Genomic DNA, 17,978 nt, shown 5'->3' with positions numbered 1-17,978 from the left:
TATTAGTGTATGTATATATATATATATATATATATATATTAGTATACATATATCATTATTATCTAAACTAACATTCATTTACTATTATTATTATAATAATAATAATAATAATAATAATAATAATAATAATAGTAGTAATAGTAATAGTAATATAGGTACAACCAAACATTGATAATAAACTCAAGTATACTACTAATTATATTTGTCTGTTATAGCATATAATTCAATTCTATAATTTGAAATATTCGTATGGTAGCAAAACAATATAATTGTAAAATAGGAATTTCAGTATAGAATTAAGAGGACAAAATGTTGTCTCATAAACATTCATAAGCATAAATCTTAATTAATTTGAAAATACACCGCATACATCTGTTTATGTAAAGCAAACACAAAATCAAGACAATTGTATATAGAAGTGCAGAGAAAGGAAGTCACTTGTGTTTTATTTGCAACAATTTATGATAGAACTATATATAAAAGAATATGTAGTAAAACAAGAATGGATCCACAAGGTATAGAACTTTTACCAAAAGAATTGTCTTACTCCTTAGAGTTTTGGTACTATGATCAATAATCTGCAAGGGTTTGGAGTGATATGTCAAATCGTCTTTTAATTGTATTGACATCTATCATTCCACCTTTAATTCTTCCTTATTCATGGAGTTTTAAGGGGTTTTAATGTTACCTGATAATGAGTTTATGTAGAAATCTTGTTCCTTCCCTTCCCTTCCTAATTTTCTTTTCCTTCTCTGGTGGCTGCTAGGGTTTCCCTTTCTCCTTACTCTTATATATAAACTAATCTAATATCTTATTTACTATTAAATAATAATTCTATCTATTTTATTCTCTTAATTGATTATTATTATATTATTCAAATCTTAAATATATTTTAAACTATTACACAATTTATTTAACTAACACTAGGCACATAAAAAATCATATAACAATCATTTCATAAAAGCCCAAAATCATACACACTAATTAACAATAACTCAATTTATTAATTATTATTTTGGGGTGTTACACAAAACATATTAAGGTTAAAGCTTGGAGCTTGTAATCTTAGTTACCAATCTTACCACATCATCTAGAGTTGAATACATTTTGTGTGTGTTAGAAATTCATAATTTCTAATTAAGGTGGACATTATATATTTAATACAATTATATTGACTAATTATTTTGGAGGTTACAAAATAAGTGATCTAATTAATGACAACCTAAAAGACTTCTAAAACTGATAATGAATATGAGCTTAATGAGTGGATACCCAAACGGTTGGCCTATATGGAATAATAAGAACCCTATAAGTTAATGTATAAGGAACAATTATGGTCCCCAAGACACCAAATCACAAATAGTTTTCACCTCTCCCCATCAGAGAGAAAACGAAGGTCCCAAAAGGAATTAAGGATTTGGTTGAGGAAGACCATCATACCAAAACTCTCTCAAAATGTATATTGAAGGAGTAGATCCAAGAACATGGATTCATAGATTCAGGTATAACTTTGTATCCTTGTTTTATATTATGTGTGAGAATCATGAGATTCAAGATCCTAGGATTGATATTTCACCAATCATCAGGACATATCTAACAGTGTGGACATTGTGTGCTTTAATCAGACATGTTCTTCTATGCGTCGGTGCATTATATTTTATTTGAATATTGTAGTTGTATTGACTACATCATCAATAATAAATTAATTACAAGTTACTTAGATATGCCCTATCTTTCAAACCCTTCAATCTTGATTTGGGGTTGATTTTAGTGTGTCATGGTGGCACTCAAACTATCAAATTATTTTAGAGATTTGAGAAAAAAAAAGACATTGAACACACTCTAATGACAATTCTCAGCATAATGTAAATGCATTAAGGGAGTTTGGCAACTAATATAAGCAGAGGTGTAGAAGATTAGAACTTAAAATGTTCAACATGATTACACTCCATACTATAAACTTATAAAATGATCCAACACATATCAACATCAGATTGTTTTAAGACAAGCATTTCCTAGGTCATAAATGGAAGTATGCAAAATACATTAAATTACTTACACCTACAATTTTTCCTTCTTCACTCATATAGCTCTCATCCTTCTTCAATAAAGTTGACAAAACAACCTCACCACAACATACAGGTTGTTACAATTTTAGCTCCAAACACAATTAATAAAATATAAAGTAAGACATAAGTAAAGCAACATTATTAATACATTAAAAACAGGTGGGAAGGAGTTGCTTGGCGAGTGCACTTTACAAACTAAGACTCAGCTCATTGAGAACTTGGACTTCAATACAACAATTGCTTCTTGTTCTGAGTTTCCTTCGAGTATTTAACCAATAGAATCAAAATATCTACACAACTACATTACTCTATCCATTCTTAAAATTCAGTTAATTCTCTAACATTTAATTAACTCTAAAAATATTAATAAAATAGTAGCAAAGTCATTTACATTTTTTAACAAAAAAGGGGAAACAATGTCATTTATATTTTATTTTATTCCTTTCCATGTCTTACGTAGTTTTATTATGAGTTTAATATCTTTTCAAATGACATGATTATTAGATGTGGGATTCTTCAAAGAATGTGGATGTGAAAATGAAAGATGTGGTAAACAAAAAGGCTCTTGCAAGCATAAATGCTAATGTTTTTTCTGAATAATAGCACCATATGTTCCTATTGCAGATACACCTCAGATAGACGGAAGAGTTCAAACCAGCAAGATCAAGAAAGACCTGATCAAAATCACTCACTAAATTGGATTAATCTATACTTTTAATACTCTTCCCTAAGACAAGTTCCTAAGAGATATAACACCTATTCTCTTCTTCAATTCTTCAAACCTATCACCTCTTAGAGCTTTAGTAAGTATGTCTGCCAATTGCACTTGAGTCTTGCAATACACCACTTGAAGCTTCTCTTTGTTTACTAAGTCTCTAAGGAAATGAAACCTCACTTCAATGTGTTTATTTCTGCCATGACTCACTGGATTTATTGACAAACTTATTACTGAAACATTATCAATTCTGAGTTGTAGAGGCGTTTTCACTTCCACCTTTATCTCCATTAGCAACTCCTCGAGCCACACAGCTTGGCAAGCAGCAAAGCAACTTGAGATGTACTCTGCTTCACATCTAGAAAGAGCAACAACTTGCTATTTTGAGGAACACCACGAGATAGGAGCATTGTTGAGTAAACACAAGTATCTTGAAGTGCTCTTCCTCTCAACCAAGTCTCCACCATAATCAGAATCTGCATACCCAATCAATTCCAGTTCTAATCTTTGTCTACCATATGGGAACAAAATTCCTTGATCAATTCTTCCTTGGATGCATCTCATCACACTTTTAGCTGCTAGTAGATGAGTCTTCTTGAGTTTACACATGAATCTACTCACAAGACCAACCCCAAAGGATAAGTCTGGTCTACTATTACACAAGAATCTCAATGATCCTACTATCTGCTTGAACATAGTTTCATTAACTGGCTCACCTTCTTCATCTTCAGTCAATTTCAAGCTTGTTTCAACTGGATTTCCAACTGAGTTGTAGGAGTTCATGTTGAATTTCTTTAGTACCTCAGTTGCATATTTCTTTTGATGCATCATTATTCCTTCTCCAGTGTATGCAAACTCCATTACTAGGAAGTAATTTAGCTTTCCTAGATCAGTCATATCGAATTCAGCCTTCATCACCCTTTTAAACTCTTCAATCCTTTCAATGTTTGACCCTGTTACTAGAAAATCATCTACATATAGACAAATAATCATAATTTAACATTCTGCATCTTCTTTGACATAGACTCCATGCTCAACTAGACATTTCTTGAAGTTGAGTTTGAATAGAAATGAGTTTATCCTCTTGTTCCAGCCCCTTGGTGCTTGTTTAAGACCATATAGAGCCTTTTTTAGCTTGTAGACATATTGCTCTTTGCCTTTTATTATGAAGCCTGGTGGTTGTTGCACATATACCTCTTCCATAAGTGGACCATGTAGGAATGCTGATTTTACATCAAACTGAAATAATCCCCAGTTTCTTGCACTCACAATTGCTACAATTGTCCTTATGGTTTCAATTCTAGCTACATGGGCAAATACTTCTTTGTAATCTAGCCCTTGTCTTTGTATGAACCCTTTAGCAACCAATCTTCCTTTGTACCTAAAGATTGATCCATCAGGGTTGAGTTTCTGTTTGAATATCCATTTTACTCATATCTGGTGTTTGTCAAGTGGTAGCTCGACCAAGTCCCAAGTTTCATTTCTTTATATTGACTTGATCTCTTCAACCATTGCAGTTTTCCACTCTTCTTGTGCTAAAGCTTCTGACTCATTGATAGGATTGGCTTCTGCCATTAGTGCTAGATGTACGAGATCACCTTTCTCATTGATTTGATCATCAGAGTGTATCTCATAGTCTCTGAATCTGTTGGGCATTGATCTTGATCTCTAAGATCTTTGAACTGTAGGATTTTCATGACCTGTTTCAGCTAAGTTTTCTGTGATAGACTCATTGCTTGTGATTTCAGGAACATCAATAATCAATTTGGTCATGCTAGCTTGCATCTGTTTCCAGTCCTATTTCTCATGTTCTAGAACCACCACATCTCTACTAATCAACACTCTTTCTTTCACTAGATCATAGAGTTTGTATGCACTAGTTGAGTGATAGCCTATAAATACCATGGCCTCACTTTTATCTTGAAGTTTAGTTCTTCTTTGATCTGGTACATGTCTGTAGGCTAGTGACCCAAACACCTTGAGATGACCCACAACTGGTTTTCTTCCTGTCTAGACCTCAATTGGTACTTTCCCTTCTAGCCTTTTGTTGGAGATCTGTTTAGTAGATATACAAATGTTGACACTACTTCAACCCATAGTTTTTGTGGTAGTTCCTTACCTTGGATCAAGTTTCTTGCCATGTTCATGATGGTCATGTTTCTCCTTTCAGCCAAACCATTATGTTGAGGAGTGTAGGGTGCAGCGATTTCATGCCTTATCCCATTCTTCATGCAGTATGATTCAAATTCATTTGAAGTGAATTCTCCTCCTCCATCTGTTCTTAGAAGCTTCAAATTTTTACCACTTTCCTTTTCCGCAAGGGCTTTGAATTTCAGAAAGGATTCAAAGGCATCACTATTTACCTTTATTACATCTAGCCAAGTCATTCTACTGAATTCATCTACAAATATTATGAAATATTTGTTTCCAGCTAAATAGGATGTTTCAAAAGGGCCACATACATTAGAGTATACTATTTCTAGGATTGACTTGGACTTCATCTTTACTTCTGATTTGAATGTCTTCCTTGTTTGTTTTCCTATTAAGCAGACTTCACAAGTCTTCTCAGGTAGAGTTATTATTGGCATACCAGAGACCATTTGTCTTGATCCTACCTGATGCAAACTCTTGAAGTTTAAGTGACCATATCTTGAGTGCCATAGCCAATTCTCATCATTGATCTCCATAGAGTCCAAGTAGTGAATCTCAACAACCTTTCTGTTAACTTGGAATGTGCTATTCTTATTCACTTTACTTCTGAAAATCAACTTGTTTTCAGAATCAAAGAGCTCAAGTTTTCCATTTTTCATCAGGACAGTGAATCCCTTTTCTATTAGTTGACCTATGCTTAGGAGGTTGCATTTCATTTTGGACACATACAACACATTTGAGATTATGGCCTTAGATCCATTCTCCCTAATGATGACTACATTCCCTGCTCCCTCACTTCTAGAGAGCTATCATCTGCAAACTTTACCCTACTCTTCTTTGCTGAGTCAAAGTGTATCAACCACTCCTTGTGCTTTGTCATGTGGTTTGAGCATCCTGAGTCTAGATACCAGGATTCAGTATATGAGTCTGTAGTAGAAGTTGTCACCATTAGGTTCAGTGATTCTGAGTCTGATTCATATGTTGCATAGGCTTCTTCATGGTTCTTGATCAAGTTGGACTTATCTTTGGTACATTCATAAGAGTAATGATCCAGCTTATGACAATTGTAACATTCTACCTTGCCTTTGTCAAATCTCTTTTGGTTCAATCTTGTTCTTCCTCCTTTATCTGAGGATTCAGTCCAATCATGATTTGATCTAGCTAGATTCATGTGTCCTCTTTTGTGATAACCTTGTTTTCCCTTCCATTTCTTATCTTTCCTTTTATCCTCTTCCATGAAGTGACTTGCTTCAATGCTTGTTCAGATTTCTTGATTAGATTTATGTCAAACAACCTCAATTCATGGGCTTCCAATGAGCTTTGCAGTTCTTTTATCTTCATTGTAGCTATATCCTTTGCTTCTTCAATAGCTACCACTATGAAGTCAAATCTTTGAGGCAAGGATCTCATGATTTTTCAATTATCATGAGATCCGGGATTGATTCCCCATAGCCTTTCATTTGATTTGTTATGGTCAGAATCTTGGTGAAGTATTCACCAATTTTGTCACCTTCTTCCATGTGTAATGAAGCTTTACCTTCTTTATTTTGTCTCCCCCGACATGACTTCTGATCAGTATATCCCATGCCTCATTGGAAGTGATTGCATTTTGAATTTTCTCAAAATGAACATCATCCACACACTAGTGGATCAGAAACAAGGCTTTGTTGTCCCTTTTCTTGGCTTCCTTATGTATTGCTCTCTGTGTCTCTGTGGCATCAAGACCTAGGTGAAGAAAGCCATCTTCGATCACTTTACTTACTTCTTGAAAGCAAAATAACACTTTCATCTGTGTCCTCCATCGATCCCAATTTTTTCAGTGAGAATGGGTAGTCCCATAGAGGGGAGATTATTGCCATTTCCTCCAACCATCTTTCAACCGATCTGCTTTCTTCAAGTCTCCTCTGATCCCACACTCTGAATTTCCGCCTTGCCTTCTTTATCAAGCTGATTCACAGGCAATGAATTTTGATCCCTTCCTAGCTCTCACCCAACCACTTATACACACCTACAGGTTGTTGGATCTCTATGCTCTGATATCATAATTTGTTGGAATTCAGCAATGCCAAGTAACAGAAGAAGAAGAAAGAGACTATGGAAGATTGAGAAGTAAAAGAACGAAGTAGATATTTTTTGCATACAATGATTTATTGACTTACTCTTTATAGAAAGTAGTAGTTAACTACTTTAACAGAATTTCAAACTACTAATATTAAATAGGAAGTTACAACTAACTTTTTCCTATATACACAAATTTATATATCTTTATACTTGGATTAATTTATACTTTTAATATAAAGAAATTTCAAATCTTACTATCAAGCTAGCTAGATGTCTACAATGAAGGTTGATACAATTGTTAAGAATTTGACTACTAATAGTCTATAAAGAAATTTCAAATCATGATGATCCAACTTACCTATAAAAAATTTAATAGTTTACAAAAGGGAACAGTGGTACTATATATATAGGCCTTCAGTCCCCAAATCATCACTCAACTCACCTGAAAAAATGGAAGTCCAAAATAAAATACACAGAATGAGAAAGGCAGCAACCAGATAAGGGCATAAGCCTATACCAACTGCAACTGCAAGGGGTGGTAGGATATATATAAAACTATGATTAGAGAGGAAAAAGGCGATTTTTTCCTGAACATTTCGCCGAAAAACATGTTTTCAATTATATATAAAAGATACATTTTTAATCTGTTTTGATAATTGCATTTTGTATATAAATATCATCCTGTCATCATCCTTACCACCATTTAAATGACACCCACTTGATGGCCATTATTAGTATATTCTACCAACCATGACTAGCAGGAGAGTCATTAATTCATGCACCTCAACCTGTAGCATATTCTTTTAAGTTTTGAAAAGTATTTTTTATTGAGTATAATATTTATACATTATCAGTTTAAAAATTTATGTATAATCGTTTTGTTGTATATCATTTATTTGTAGTATTTGTATCTAAATGTCAATGATTATGAAGTATAATCGATGGATAATACCAAATAATGATTAATTTGTAACCTTAATGGTGTAATATTGGGTCCCTTGCACCCTTGACCTTCCCCAATCCAAAACAAATAAAGAAGAGAAAAACATATATATATTGATAATGTAACATATTTTTATATTATCATTATTATCTATCATTCATATTTTATCATTATTGAATTAGTAAACAAATGAATTATAGATGATGAATTGAATATGTATAAATCTTTACACTGATAAAATATAAATATTACACCCTAATTATAACTTGCGCATGCTAAACATTTTTGTAACTAAAAAGTTTATATCACTTATATTCCAAGGATTTCATTATATTTAAGTAAAAATGCATCCCGGTTTAGAGAAGTTAGGTGTGCACACATCCTTAACCTACAAGTAGATATATGTTTTCATGATTTGAACTCACACTCATATTCTTATCATTGAGTAGATCAACCTTTGTTGGCTAATGATAATGGTAGACAATTATATAATTGAATAAATTGAATAATTTATGTACCAATAGACCCCCTCCTCCCGTAACTTAAGCTGAATTATTGTCATGTTTAGTTTATTATACTTTGTTGCAGCACTCATTGGTTTGCCTTAATTAAGCACAGGCCTGGGTGACAATGTCACATGGCAAAATGCTCCTGTGTAACTGATACTAATAAAATTTAATCAAGTTTTCTTCTTTTCTCTCTGATTTGCCTGTGTTTAATATAATAAACAACTTTTAGTTGTTTGAGTTTAATAATTTGGATTCAACTTTTGCCCGCGTTTTGAGGTGAACCATGCATGCATGTATACCATTTCATTCAATTGATAATATGGGAAAACAATTATTTTAAACCTAATTTGAAAAGAATTCCATATTCCAAAAAAATCATATTTTTATATCTCAAGTTAGCTAAATTTTCTGTTTAATTAGGTGATCTTTTAATTTATTTGGAACACAAACGTGACATAAAAAATGGGATATATAATTTTCATTCCTACTCAAAACAACCTAATGTCGCTTAAACAATGCCCCATATATTATTAAAAGATATTACTAATGGATTAGGTAAATGAAATTGAATAACATAAGCACAACAAGGTGATCATTCTAATATCGATCAATTAAAGTATTCCCATTCTATTTTAATTGCTATTTTAATATTTTTTGTTTATCACAGAGGAACATGTTTCAACTTTTAACAAAAACCGACTCAGATAAAAGGGTATCCGACAATGTCCTATGTAAACCACAGAATGCGCAGATGTTATCCACTTTGACCAGTTACAATTTTATTACAGATAGCAGTATATTTGGAGGTATCAACTTGAGAAAATTTGTTGACCTTTGGTCCTTTGGATAAATAATGATTACAAGTAGAGAAATTCAAGTACATCTAAGTAATCATATATCGTTATCGAGATTCGAGCATGTGGATTAATTGGGACATACTAATTTAGTTTAATTGAATGTTGGAATTAGAATATTTGAGAATGTGACTTCCTTTGCCGTTCATATTCTTAAACCTATAATAAAGATTTTGTTCTTTCATTATTTCATTCCAAATTGTTTAATAAATATAACTAAGTTACATGTGAGGAAACTTTTTAAAGGTAGGACTAAAATCATAAATAAGAATTTTAAAATGAATAGCATAGCCTACAATGATTGATCTAGTAATATAAGACATTATTAAATCTATAGAAAAACTAAAAAATGAAGAATCTGAATCATGAGAATGACACTTGTTATATGATATTTTACATACTTTAAAATTGATTAATTTCTTATCATATAATAAGAAAATAAATTTAGTAGTACAAAGAAGAGAGTGTGTACCTTCGTGAATGAATTTTATATTTTTAAATGGAATCTACGTAAAACATCAAATGTAAATTATCATTAAGTGTTAAATGGTACACATTACTTATCCACTTTTATATTTAATAATATTGAATTTCTATTATCCATTATGTCTAAAGGTGTAGTTTTGGGGTCATGAACAATCATCATGTGCTTGCTTTAAGTTATTATGTGCTTAAAAATACAGGGTTATTAATATTATATTGGTTATCAAATTAGTTAAAGTATTGATATTGTTGTTCAAATAATGATTATTAAAATATATATATATATATATATATATATATATATATCTTTTAATAACTGATGTTAAAACTAAAAACTAATGTAATAAATATTTTTACTTAAACTATTTGTTAAAATAAAATATGTGACTTGATTATATATTAATTTTTTTGAAGTATACACAAATGTAATGTTTGTATTTTAATTAAAATTTTGATTTTTTTAATAAAATTGGTCATTATATCAATACGATTTAAGTGAAAACTAATCAGTATAATTATTTTGATCGATTTTGATTAGTATAATTACATGACTGTTATAATTATAAAACAACATTCATATAGGAACTGATTTATTGATTTTCTAGTTGAACCTTCTAATAAGATACTATTTTTATAACTATTCTTAAAAAAAGCACAACATGGACTGCGCACAAGCCGGAAATGTGTTTATTAGATAAGAATAACACAAGAATCCGGATGTGCATAGTTAATAAGTAAGCCCACTTAAGATTCCCTTAAAATAAGGGATGTGGAAGCACTAAGGAAATAGAATTTTGTCATCTTTGTAATCATATCTACTCAAATAAACGATTTATAAAAAGTAAAATACACCACCACACATGAGGTAGAATCAAGTATTATCAAGGTAAGTCCTATTTAAAAAGAAAGATATAACATATTCTAATTAATTTATAAAGCCCTGGTAGAAATGATAGTTACAAGTATTAAATTGAAGCATGTGTATTTATGTATTGTCACCACTTCATCTACCATTTATATATTTTTTTAAAATTTAATAATGATTAAATATGAAAGATAAATAATGCAATAACAATGTCGTACTCTACCAATACATACATATTTTCTCATTATTATATTTCATTTAATATTATGATTGTCTCATAAAAGTTACATATCATAGTTATAATATATATTGATCTTATAGGATAACATATAACATATTATTATTTATTAAAGAACATTCCTGGCTATAAATAGTAAAAGTATTAAAAAGAATGTAGCTGTAAAGTACAAGCTTTACAGTGTCTGAGTCAAAGTTTGAAGTAAACTTAGATGCTTCATGTGCAGAGGCACAAACATCACATTTTAAGGCACACACGGTTCTGAAAAGCGTGACTAGCATAGCAACCCACTCCAAATAAGGCTACAGACAGCACCTACCAGTTGGATCCCAACTCTCAAACTTTCCTTTCTCTGAAACCTAACGTGCCCACTTACCTTAAATTTTCACCCTTTTATTAAATTATATAAATAAAAACAATTAATATAACAATATCTATCACCTATAAATTAACAATATAGTTGTCTCATATCATATCTGGTACTAATAAAGTCATACTATATTAATTAAAAAAAATTAAATATTTAATATTATTTTTATTTTTATTTCATTATCATTGGACGAATAAAATTTGGGACAATAAATTTTTGTTTACAAAATAATCCATTATTGTTAACTCATTAAATTGAATCTTCTTGTTTACACTAATAACTATTTTTTTTGGGTACATGCAAAAGATTTCTTATTAGTTAGTTACTCTGCTGCATTATATTTTTATATTAATTTTCTATGAGTTAGGATTCTCTCCATTAATGGAGAAACAAATGTTTCAAAATACAAAAAAATACATCTTTCAATAATATATTTATCCTTTTGATTGTAATAATATTACATTTTTGCCACTAAAAATAATAAAAAAACATGTATTTGCTTCTCTATTAATGAGGAAATTTTAGTATGGACTAAGGAGGAGGACTTGACAAATTGAGATTCTTTTTCGTCTATCAATTCATCCACGCAGACAATTTCAATTCCTTTTGTGTTTTTACTTTCTCCCTAGCATTGTTTTATCATAGAAGTAATCTCTCCGTTTTTAAGTAAAACTATATATATTAACTATTTCTAAACTTTATTAAGTAAGAATCTTGTATATTAGACTTTTTTTTATACCCATCTTCGTGTTGCTTACATATATAGCCCATGCCTACCTAAACATAAGAATACACCAATTCCTAAATCCTAATTAATATATGTAGCATTGTTATTTAATATTCACCATACCTGATCTTGGTTGTTCACATTGTAATTTAATTAATTTAAAGAGAGAGAAAATCATCATACCCTCTTTCCTTCTCATTTCCTTTCACCCTTATATATAGATGATACGTGATGCCACTTTTATTCAACCAATATTCCATATATATCACTTTGATATATTATATACTTACATATAACAATGGTTGTACCATCTCCAATGATAAGAACCAAGAAAACAAAAGCCGTAGGTATTCCAACGATTGACCTTTCAATGGAAAGGTCAGAGTTAAGGGAACAAGTGGTGAAAGCATGTGAGGAATATGGTTTCTTCAAGGTGGTGAACCATGGTGTTCCAAAAGAGGTCATTACAAGAATGGAAGAAGAAGGAGCTGAGTTTTTTGCTAAACCAACTTCAGAAAAGCTTCAAGCTGGTCCCGCCACTCCTTTTGGCTATGGCTGTAGAAATATTGGACCCAATGGTGATATGGGTAACCTCGAGTATTTACTTCTTCATACAAATCCAGTTTGCATTTCTGAGAGGTCCAAAACCATTGCAAATAACCCTACAAAATTCAGGTACTTATTTTTTCAGCTTTCAATTTAGTTCCAGTATCATTCCACATTCAATATTTTCTTTCAACAACTTTGACATGGCCAATTCTCTAGCTAGCTTAGTTACTGACCCTATATTTTTGAGTTGACATTAGCTATCCTAAAACAGTATGTCACTCTATTTCCATGTGTCAATGCTTCTAATTGGTGAGAAAAATAATTAAATATTAAAATTTTAATTTAAACATATTTATTCAACCAATCACAAACAGTGATACATAAAATGACACACTTTGTGGTACAGCAGATATGTTCCCATATTTTTGTTTGATATTCTATATATTTGATAATTGTATTTGACTTTGATTAATCTTAATTGAATCAAGAAAACATTTGGATGGCATTCTATAGATATCTATTTTTTCATTTAAAGTACTCGGATCCAAAACTTCACTCCAGCAAAATCAAATTCTTACATGTTGTTTTACAACTTTAAATTGGTGTTAGGTATCCTAGAAAGTGATATCTTTCCTTATATCCTAGCCTAAATAACCATATTTTTTTTACAAATAATTGAATATATAACAGTTTAACAAGGAAAAACTAGTTTTCAAATAATAAAAAGTAATTATTTATACATAATTAACAACAATAATCAAACCTTAATTTTACTATATGGATTCAACTATATATGGAACAAATAAACAACAATAATATAATATTCTATCATAAATAATATAAATTAACAAAGTATCAATCTCTTAGTGAGTTTTTATATGAGTTTCTTGGTCTATTTTCTTGTATAATTAATTGGACTAACTTTCATTTATTTTACTTATACCACACATTAACACATCTTAAAATTTTATATACTTTTTTGAAAGGAAATAATACATTAAAGTTATTTATAATATTTTTTAAATCCTTTTAAAAAATACGTGTAAATGTTTTTTCCCACGTGTCAGGTGTAGAGTCTACTTTTGCTTCATTTTAAAATAGCAGACTTATTTTCTCTAATTTAAGATAAACTGTTAAAAATCAACATGCCCTCTTCTCTTTGTATAGAGGAGATAGGGCTTTGTCCACCATTTGGTTAAGTTGACTCAGTATACTATATAGCATTTTTATAATTATTCTGCCTTGTTTTTATGTTTTTCTATAAATTGAATATGAATATTAGAGTTGAAAAGTTATATGTCAACACGTACACTACAAGAAAACGTCTAAACCAAACCAGCAACAACCCAATTTTTTCTATCTGGTTTTACTCGATCAACTTCTAAAACCAAATACATCTACACTATTCATTAATAGATATTTTATGTCCCAAAATATGTATCATTTCATACATTATTAGTTGTGATTGATCCAACAAATATTTAATTATAAATTTTTAATTTAAATATATATTTTTCAACCAATCATAAACTATAACATGTAAAGTGACACATTTTCATGGGATACTTTTCCGACCGGGCCTACGTTCTGTTAATGGTAGTCCCAAGTACGACGGTCACGTTATTTATGGGGTTATCATCAACCAATATCTAAGTACTAAGAGCATATCCCCACAAAATGTACTATTAGTCATTCTGGTACAAAAATTACTTAATTATTAATATTTTAAATTAAATATAATTTTTCAATCAATCATAACAACATATTTGTATAATCTACTTTGTTTTAAGAATATAAGATTTCTCTTTGCAAAAATAATGTACCACACTTCCCAAACCGTATCAACATTTTGTCTCGAAGAAAATACACTGTTGGAAAAACAATAAAAAAGGAAATTAATGACAATAACCAAATCAAGAATATATAAAGGAATGTATTTTGATTGTTTGAAAAAAAGGTTAAATGAGTTTATCACTTTATATCATATAACCCACCGTGTGTCTTTGCCCGTTAGTTTTTAGTATTATTTTTTTGATACATTAATTTTTAGTATTATAAGAAAAAGACACTTGTTTCCACAAAACATTGCAGCTGCGCATTGAATGATTATATAGGAGCAGCTAAAGAACTAGTATGTGAGATTGTTGAACTAGTAGCGGAGGGTTTATGGGTCCCGGACAAATTCTCACTTAGCAACTTGATCAAAGACGTTCAAGGTGACTCACTCTTGAGGATCAATCACTATCCTCCATTGAACCCAAAGATCAATGATAACAATAATAACAACATTGGCTTTGGGGAACATTCTGATCCTCAAATTTTGACAATCCTATGGTCCAACGATGTGGGAGGACTTCAAATATCTACTCATGATGGGTTGTGGATTCCTGTTCCTCCAGATCCTAATGAATTCTTCGTCATGGTTGGCGATGTCTTCCAGGTATATCATGCTCATAATCTCCATTTTAAACAATGCATTTTGTACGGTATTTATCACTAAGATTTTAAATTGTGATAATAGTCAACTAGTCAACTGATAAGTATGTTGTGTTTATCAAACTTGTGGACTACCATAAAACATGATCAATGTGGAGATTACCAAAATCAGAATGATACAAAAATTCCAGCATTTAAAATCTTGATAATCACTTTTCCTAAGTAGCACTTTTACTAGCTATTCCAAAATCTCTATGTACAAAGGTAGTTCAAATTGCACAAATACCTTGTATAATTTATGCTAAATATTGTTATTTTTCTAGCAACAAAGATAACAAAATATTTATCTAACTTTCAGGTTTTGACAAATGGAAGGTTTAGAAGTGTGAGACATAGAGCATTGACCAACACAATGAAAACTAGAATGTCAATGATGTATTTTGCAGCACCACCACTGAATTGGTGGATCGAGCCACTGCCAAAAATGGTGACAGCCCAAAATCCAAGTGTATATAAGCCCTTCACATGGGCTCAATACAAGAAAGCAGCTTACTCTCTCAAACTGGGAGATTCTCGTCTTGACCTCTTCAAGGTCCAACACCAACAACATGATTCTTCTTGATGACACTCATATATTATTATAGTTGTTGATAGTTACAAGATAGTCTTCTTTTCTCTTTCAAAATTTTGTTGGTTTTTTTGGAATGTATGTAGAGTTTGAATACAGTCATACAGAAAAGAAAAAAAAGAAAGGAAGAAAAGAATTTGATAGTTTTAGAAGGTATGTTGGTAGAAAAAACAAGTCCACTTGGGTGGTACTGTTGTAAAAGATAGGCAAACTTTTGTAGTCCTAGTCAAGGGGATTTTGACATGATGGATTTTGTAGCACCTTCATTTGATACTTTATTTTGGGTTTTAAGCGTTAAAACTTATTAGACAATTAAAGATTTCATTAACAACTGTAATGACTCATAAGCTCTAGACAGAAAAAAAGAAAGTAAAAATGCAGATTTCTTTACTTAAGCGAACCAACTATCATTCTAGTGTGTTGAAGTCCTATTTTATTGAGTCGGAATATTTTGAAAGGAGATCCTCTCAAATATTGGACACACTTTTTAAAAATCAGTCTGCTATCAAGTGATTTTCAACTTGAACGGTATATGCGTATTTTTTAGAATTTATACATTGACAATTGACATTATAAAGATTTATACACATACAATTTATCACTCACCATTTATTTGGATTACTTTTTTTGTAAAGTCAATCATAATTAAATATCAATAGTGAATGATACAATGATAGTGTATAAAACTCATACATTGTGCATACATCTTTTTCTCATTTTTTTTATTGTGACTCGACCTCCAAATTAGACCGACCTAATCATGTAGCTCGAATTCCCAAATCTACCCATAGTCATGCCTTTTAACATATCGGGTGAATGGTAGAAAATAAAATAAAACAATGGATCAGAACTCATCAATAGCCATGCAAATATCCAAAAAAATGAAATTCTTTGTGCTGCTTCCCTTGTACCTCTGGAATCTAGGTTGGCATTGAGTTGGTTCTGGAAACCATGAGTACTTAAATTTCTACAACAAAATTATTATGTGGGAAAAAAGAAAATAGGGAGGTTCCATTGTGTGTTCAATGCACAACACATACTAATAATTCTAAAAAGAAATTATTACAAGGTCATCATTTAAATAAAGTTATATAGGCTAAGTTCTTTAAATATTAGTCTCATATCTTAAAAAATATATGGTGTATTCAAGTTTGGCTCGAGTACAATCATAAATTTATGTATAAATACTTTATTAATTAATGTAATAATTATTTTTATATATTCAATATTACAAAATATATAAAATATAATTAAAATTAAAACTCTGTTGAGTATCTATGAATACATTACACATACAAGTACTCATATTATGGGTTTAGAAATTGGAAAATACTACCAGTGATAGTTGCGCAGCGTTAGCCACAAGCAATCAAATAAAGTGCATAGAATAAATAGAAGAGAAGAAACAAGAGAATTTGGTAACGGGGTTCAACCAATTGTGCATACGTCCCCGAGAGCGCTGAGCGGCTACCAAGATATTATTAGAGAATAATGATTATAAACCCTAGCACACTCATGAGCCCACCTGCCCATGAGGTGTTTCTATTTGGTGCTTATATCTGGTCCACATTATAACAAGGGATTTGAGTCCAATATATACCATTGGTTACTCTACTCTATTCCAATACTAGACAACGTGGGACTAACACAATAATATATTTCAAGCATCTCCAACAATCTCCATGTTGATTGTAATAGACGAATATCTCGCTCTTTAGGAAATCTACACAAGAATCTCCACCTTAGCGAATATATGACTTCATCTTGTTTAATATCTAATTCTCTTTAATTGCTCCCCTACAGCATAGACCTTATGAGTATCCTTGACGATGTTACCGAAAACCTAGATCTCCAAACTTGTAGTGCAGCTTCTCGTACCGTCATCAAATGGAATATGCCGCCTAGCCACCTATTGCTAGGAAGTCTTTCGATATATTGGAACCTCTACACAAAAGTTCACCAACAAATGTCCTCTTCAATACTCGGTCAAACTGAACCTTGGAGCTTCCTTGGAAAGTCTCAACCGCTACCACCATTGTCTACTCGACAATCCTAGTTCAAAAGAACTATCATACTCCACCGTAAGGAGTATATCCACAATACACACTTTGCATCAATGCTAAGTAATGTTTGTGTCACATCCTTGCATCCAAGCCAATGCCCATGTCACACCCTTGCATCTCTAACAATGCTCGTGTTACAACTTGCATCAAAGTCAATGCCCATGTTACACCCTACATTAAAGTCAATCATCGCCTTTGTGCTTTTGTAGATCTGCTAACAATTAACATCCTTCACTATGACGTCTCAGACACACCATAAGATATTTCACTTCTCATATCAAATGAGAACATTCTCTCAACATCTAGAGAGATATTGT

General features: G+C 31.2%; 1 protein-coding gene across 1 annotated transcript; it reads left to right on the top strand.

Annotated features, from left to right (window-relative positions):
* On the top strand, positions 12,266-15,871 carry LOC109346262 (gibberellin 2-beta-dioxygenase 2-like). Its single transcript, XM_019585727.1, has 3 exons — positions 12,266-12,660; positions 14,626-14,974; positions 15,329-15,871. Exons 1-3 carry the CDS (start codon positions 12,284-12,286, stop codon positions 15,590-15,592), a joined length of 990 nt encoding a protein of 329 aa, XP_019441272.1. The 5' UTR covers positions 12,266-12,283; the 3' UTR covers positions 15,593-15,871.

This window comes from Lupinus angustifolius, chromosome LG04, assembly GCF_001865875.1.
Source record: "Lupinus angustifolius cultivar Tanjil chromosome LG04, LupAngTanjil_v1.0, whole genome shotgun sequence".
NCBI lineage: Eukaryota > Viridiplantae > Streptophyta > Magnoliopsida > Fabales > Fabaceae > Lupinus > Lupinus angustifolius.
Note: the sequence above shows the minus strand (reverse complement) of the source record. Positions and strands in the feature narration are given on the sequence as shown.

Excerpts from the sequence above, each read along its gene's own strand:
- LOC109346262 (XM_019585727.1), top strand. The coding sequence starts at position 12,284 with ATGGTTGTACCATCTCCAATGATAAGAACCAAGAAAACAAAAGCCGTA. Across the intron at positions 12,661-14,625 it reads AATAACCCTACAAAATTCAG|CTGCGCATTGAATGATTATA; the intron begins GTACTTATTTTT and ends AAAACATTGCAG. Across the intron at positions 14,975-15,328 it reads TGGTTGGCGATGTCTTCCAG|GTTTTGACAAATGGAAGGTT; the intron begins GTATATCATGCT and ends TCTAACTTTCAG.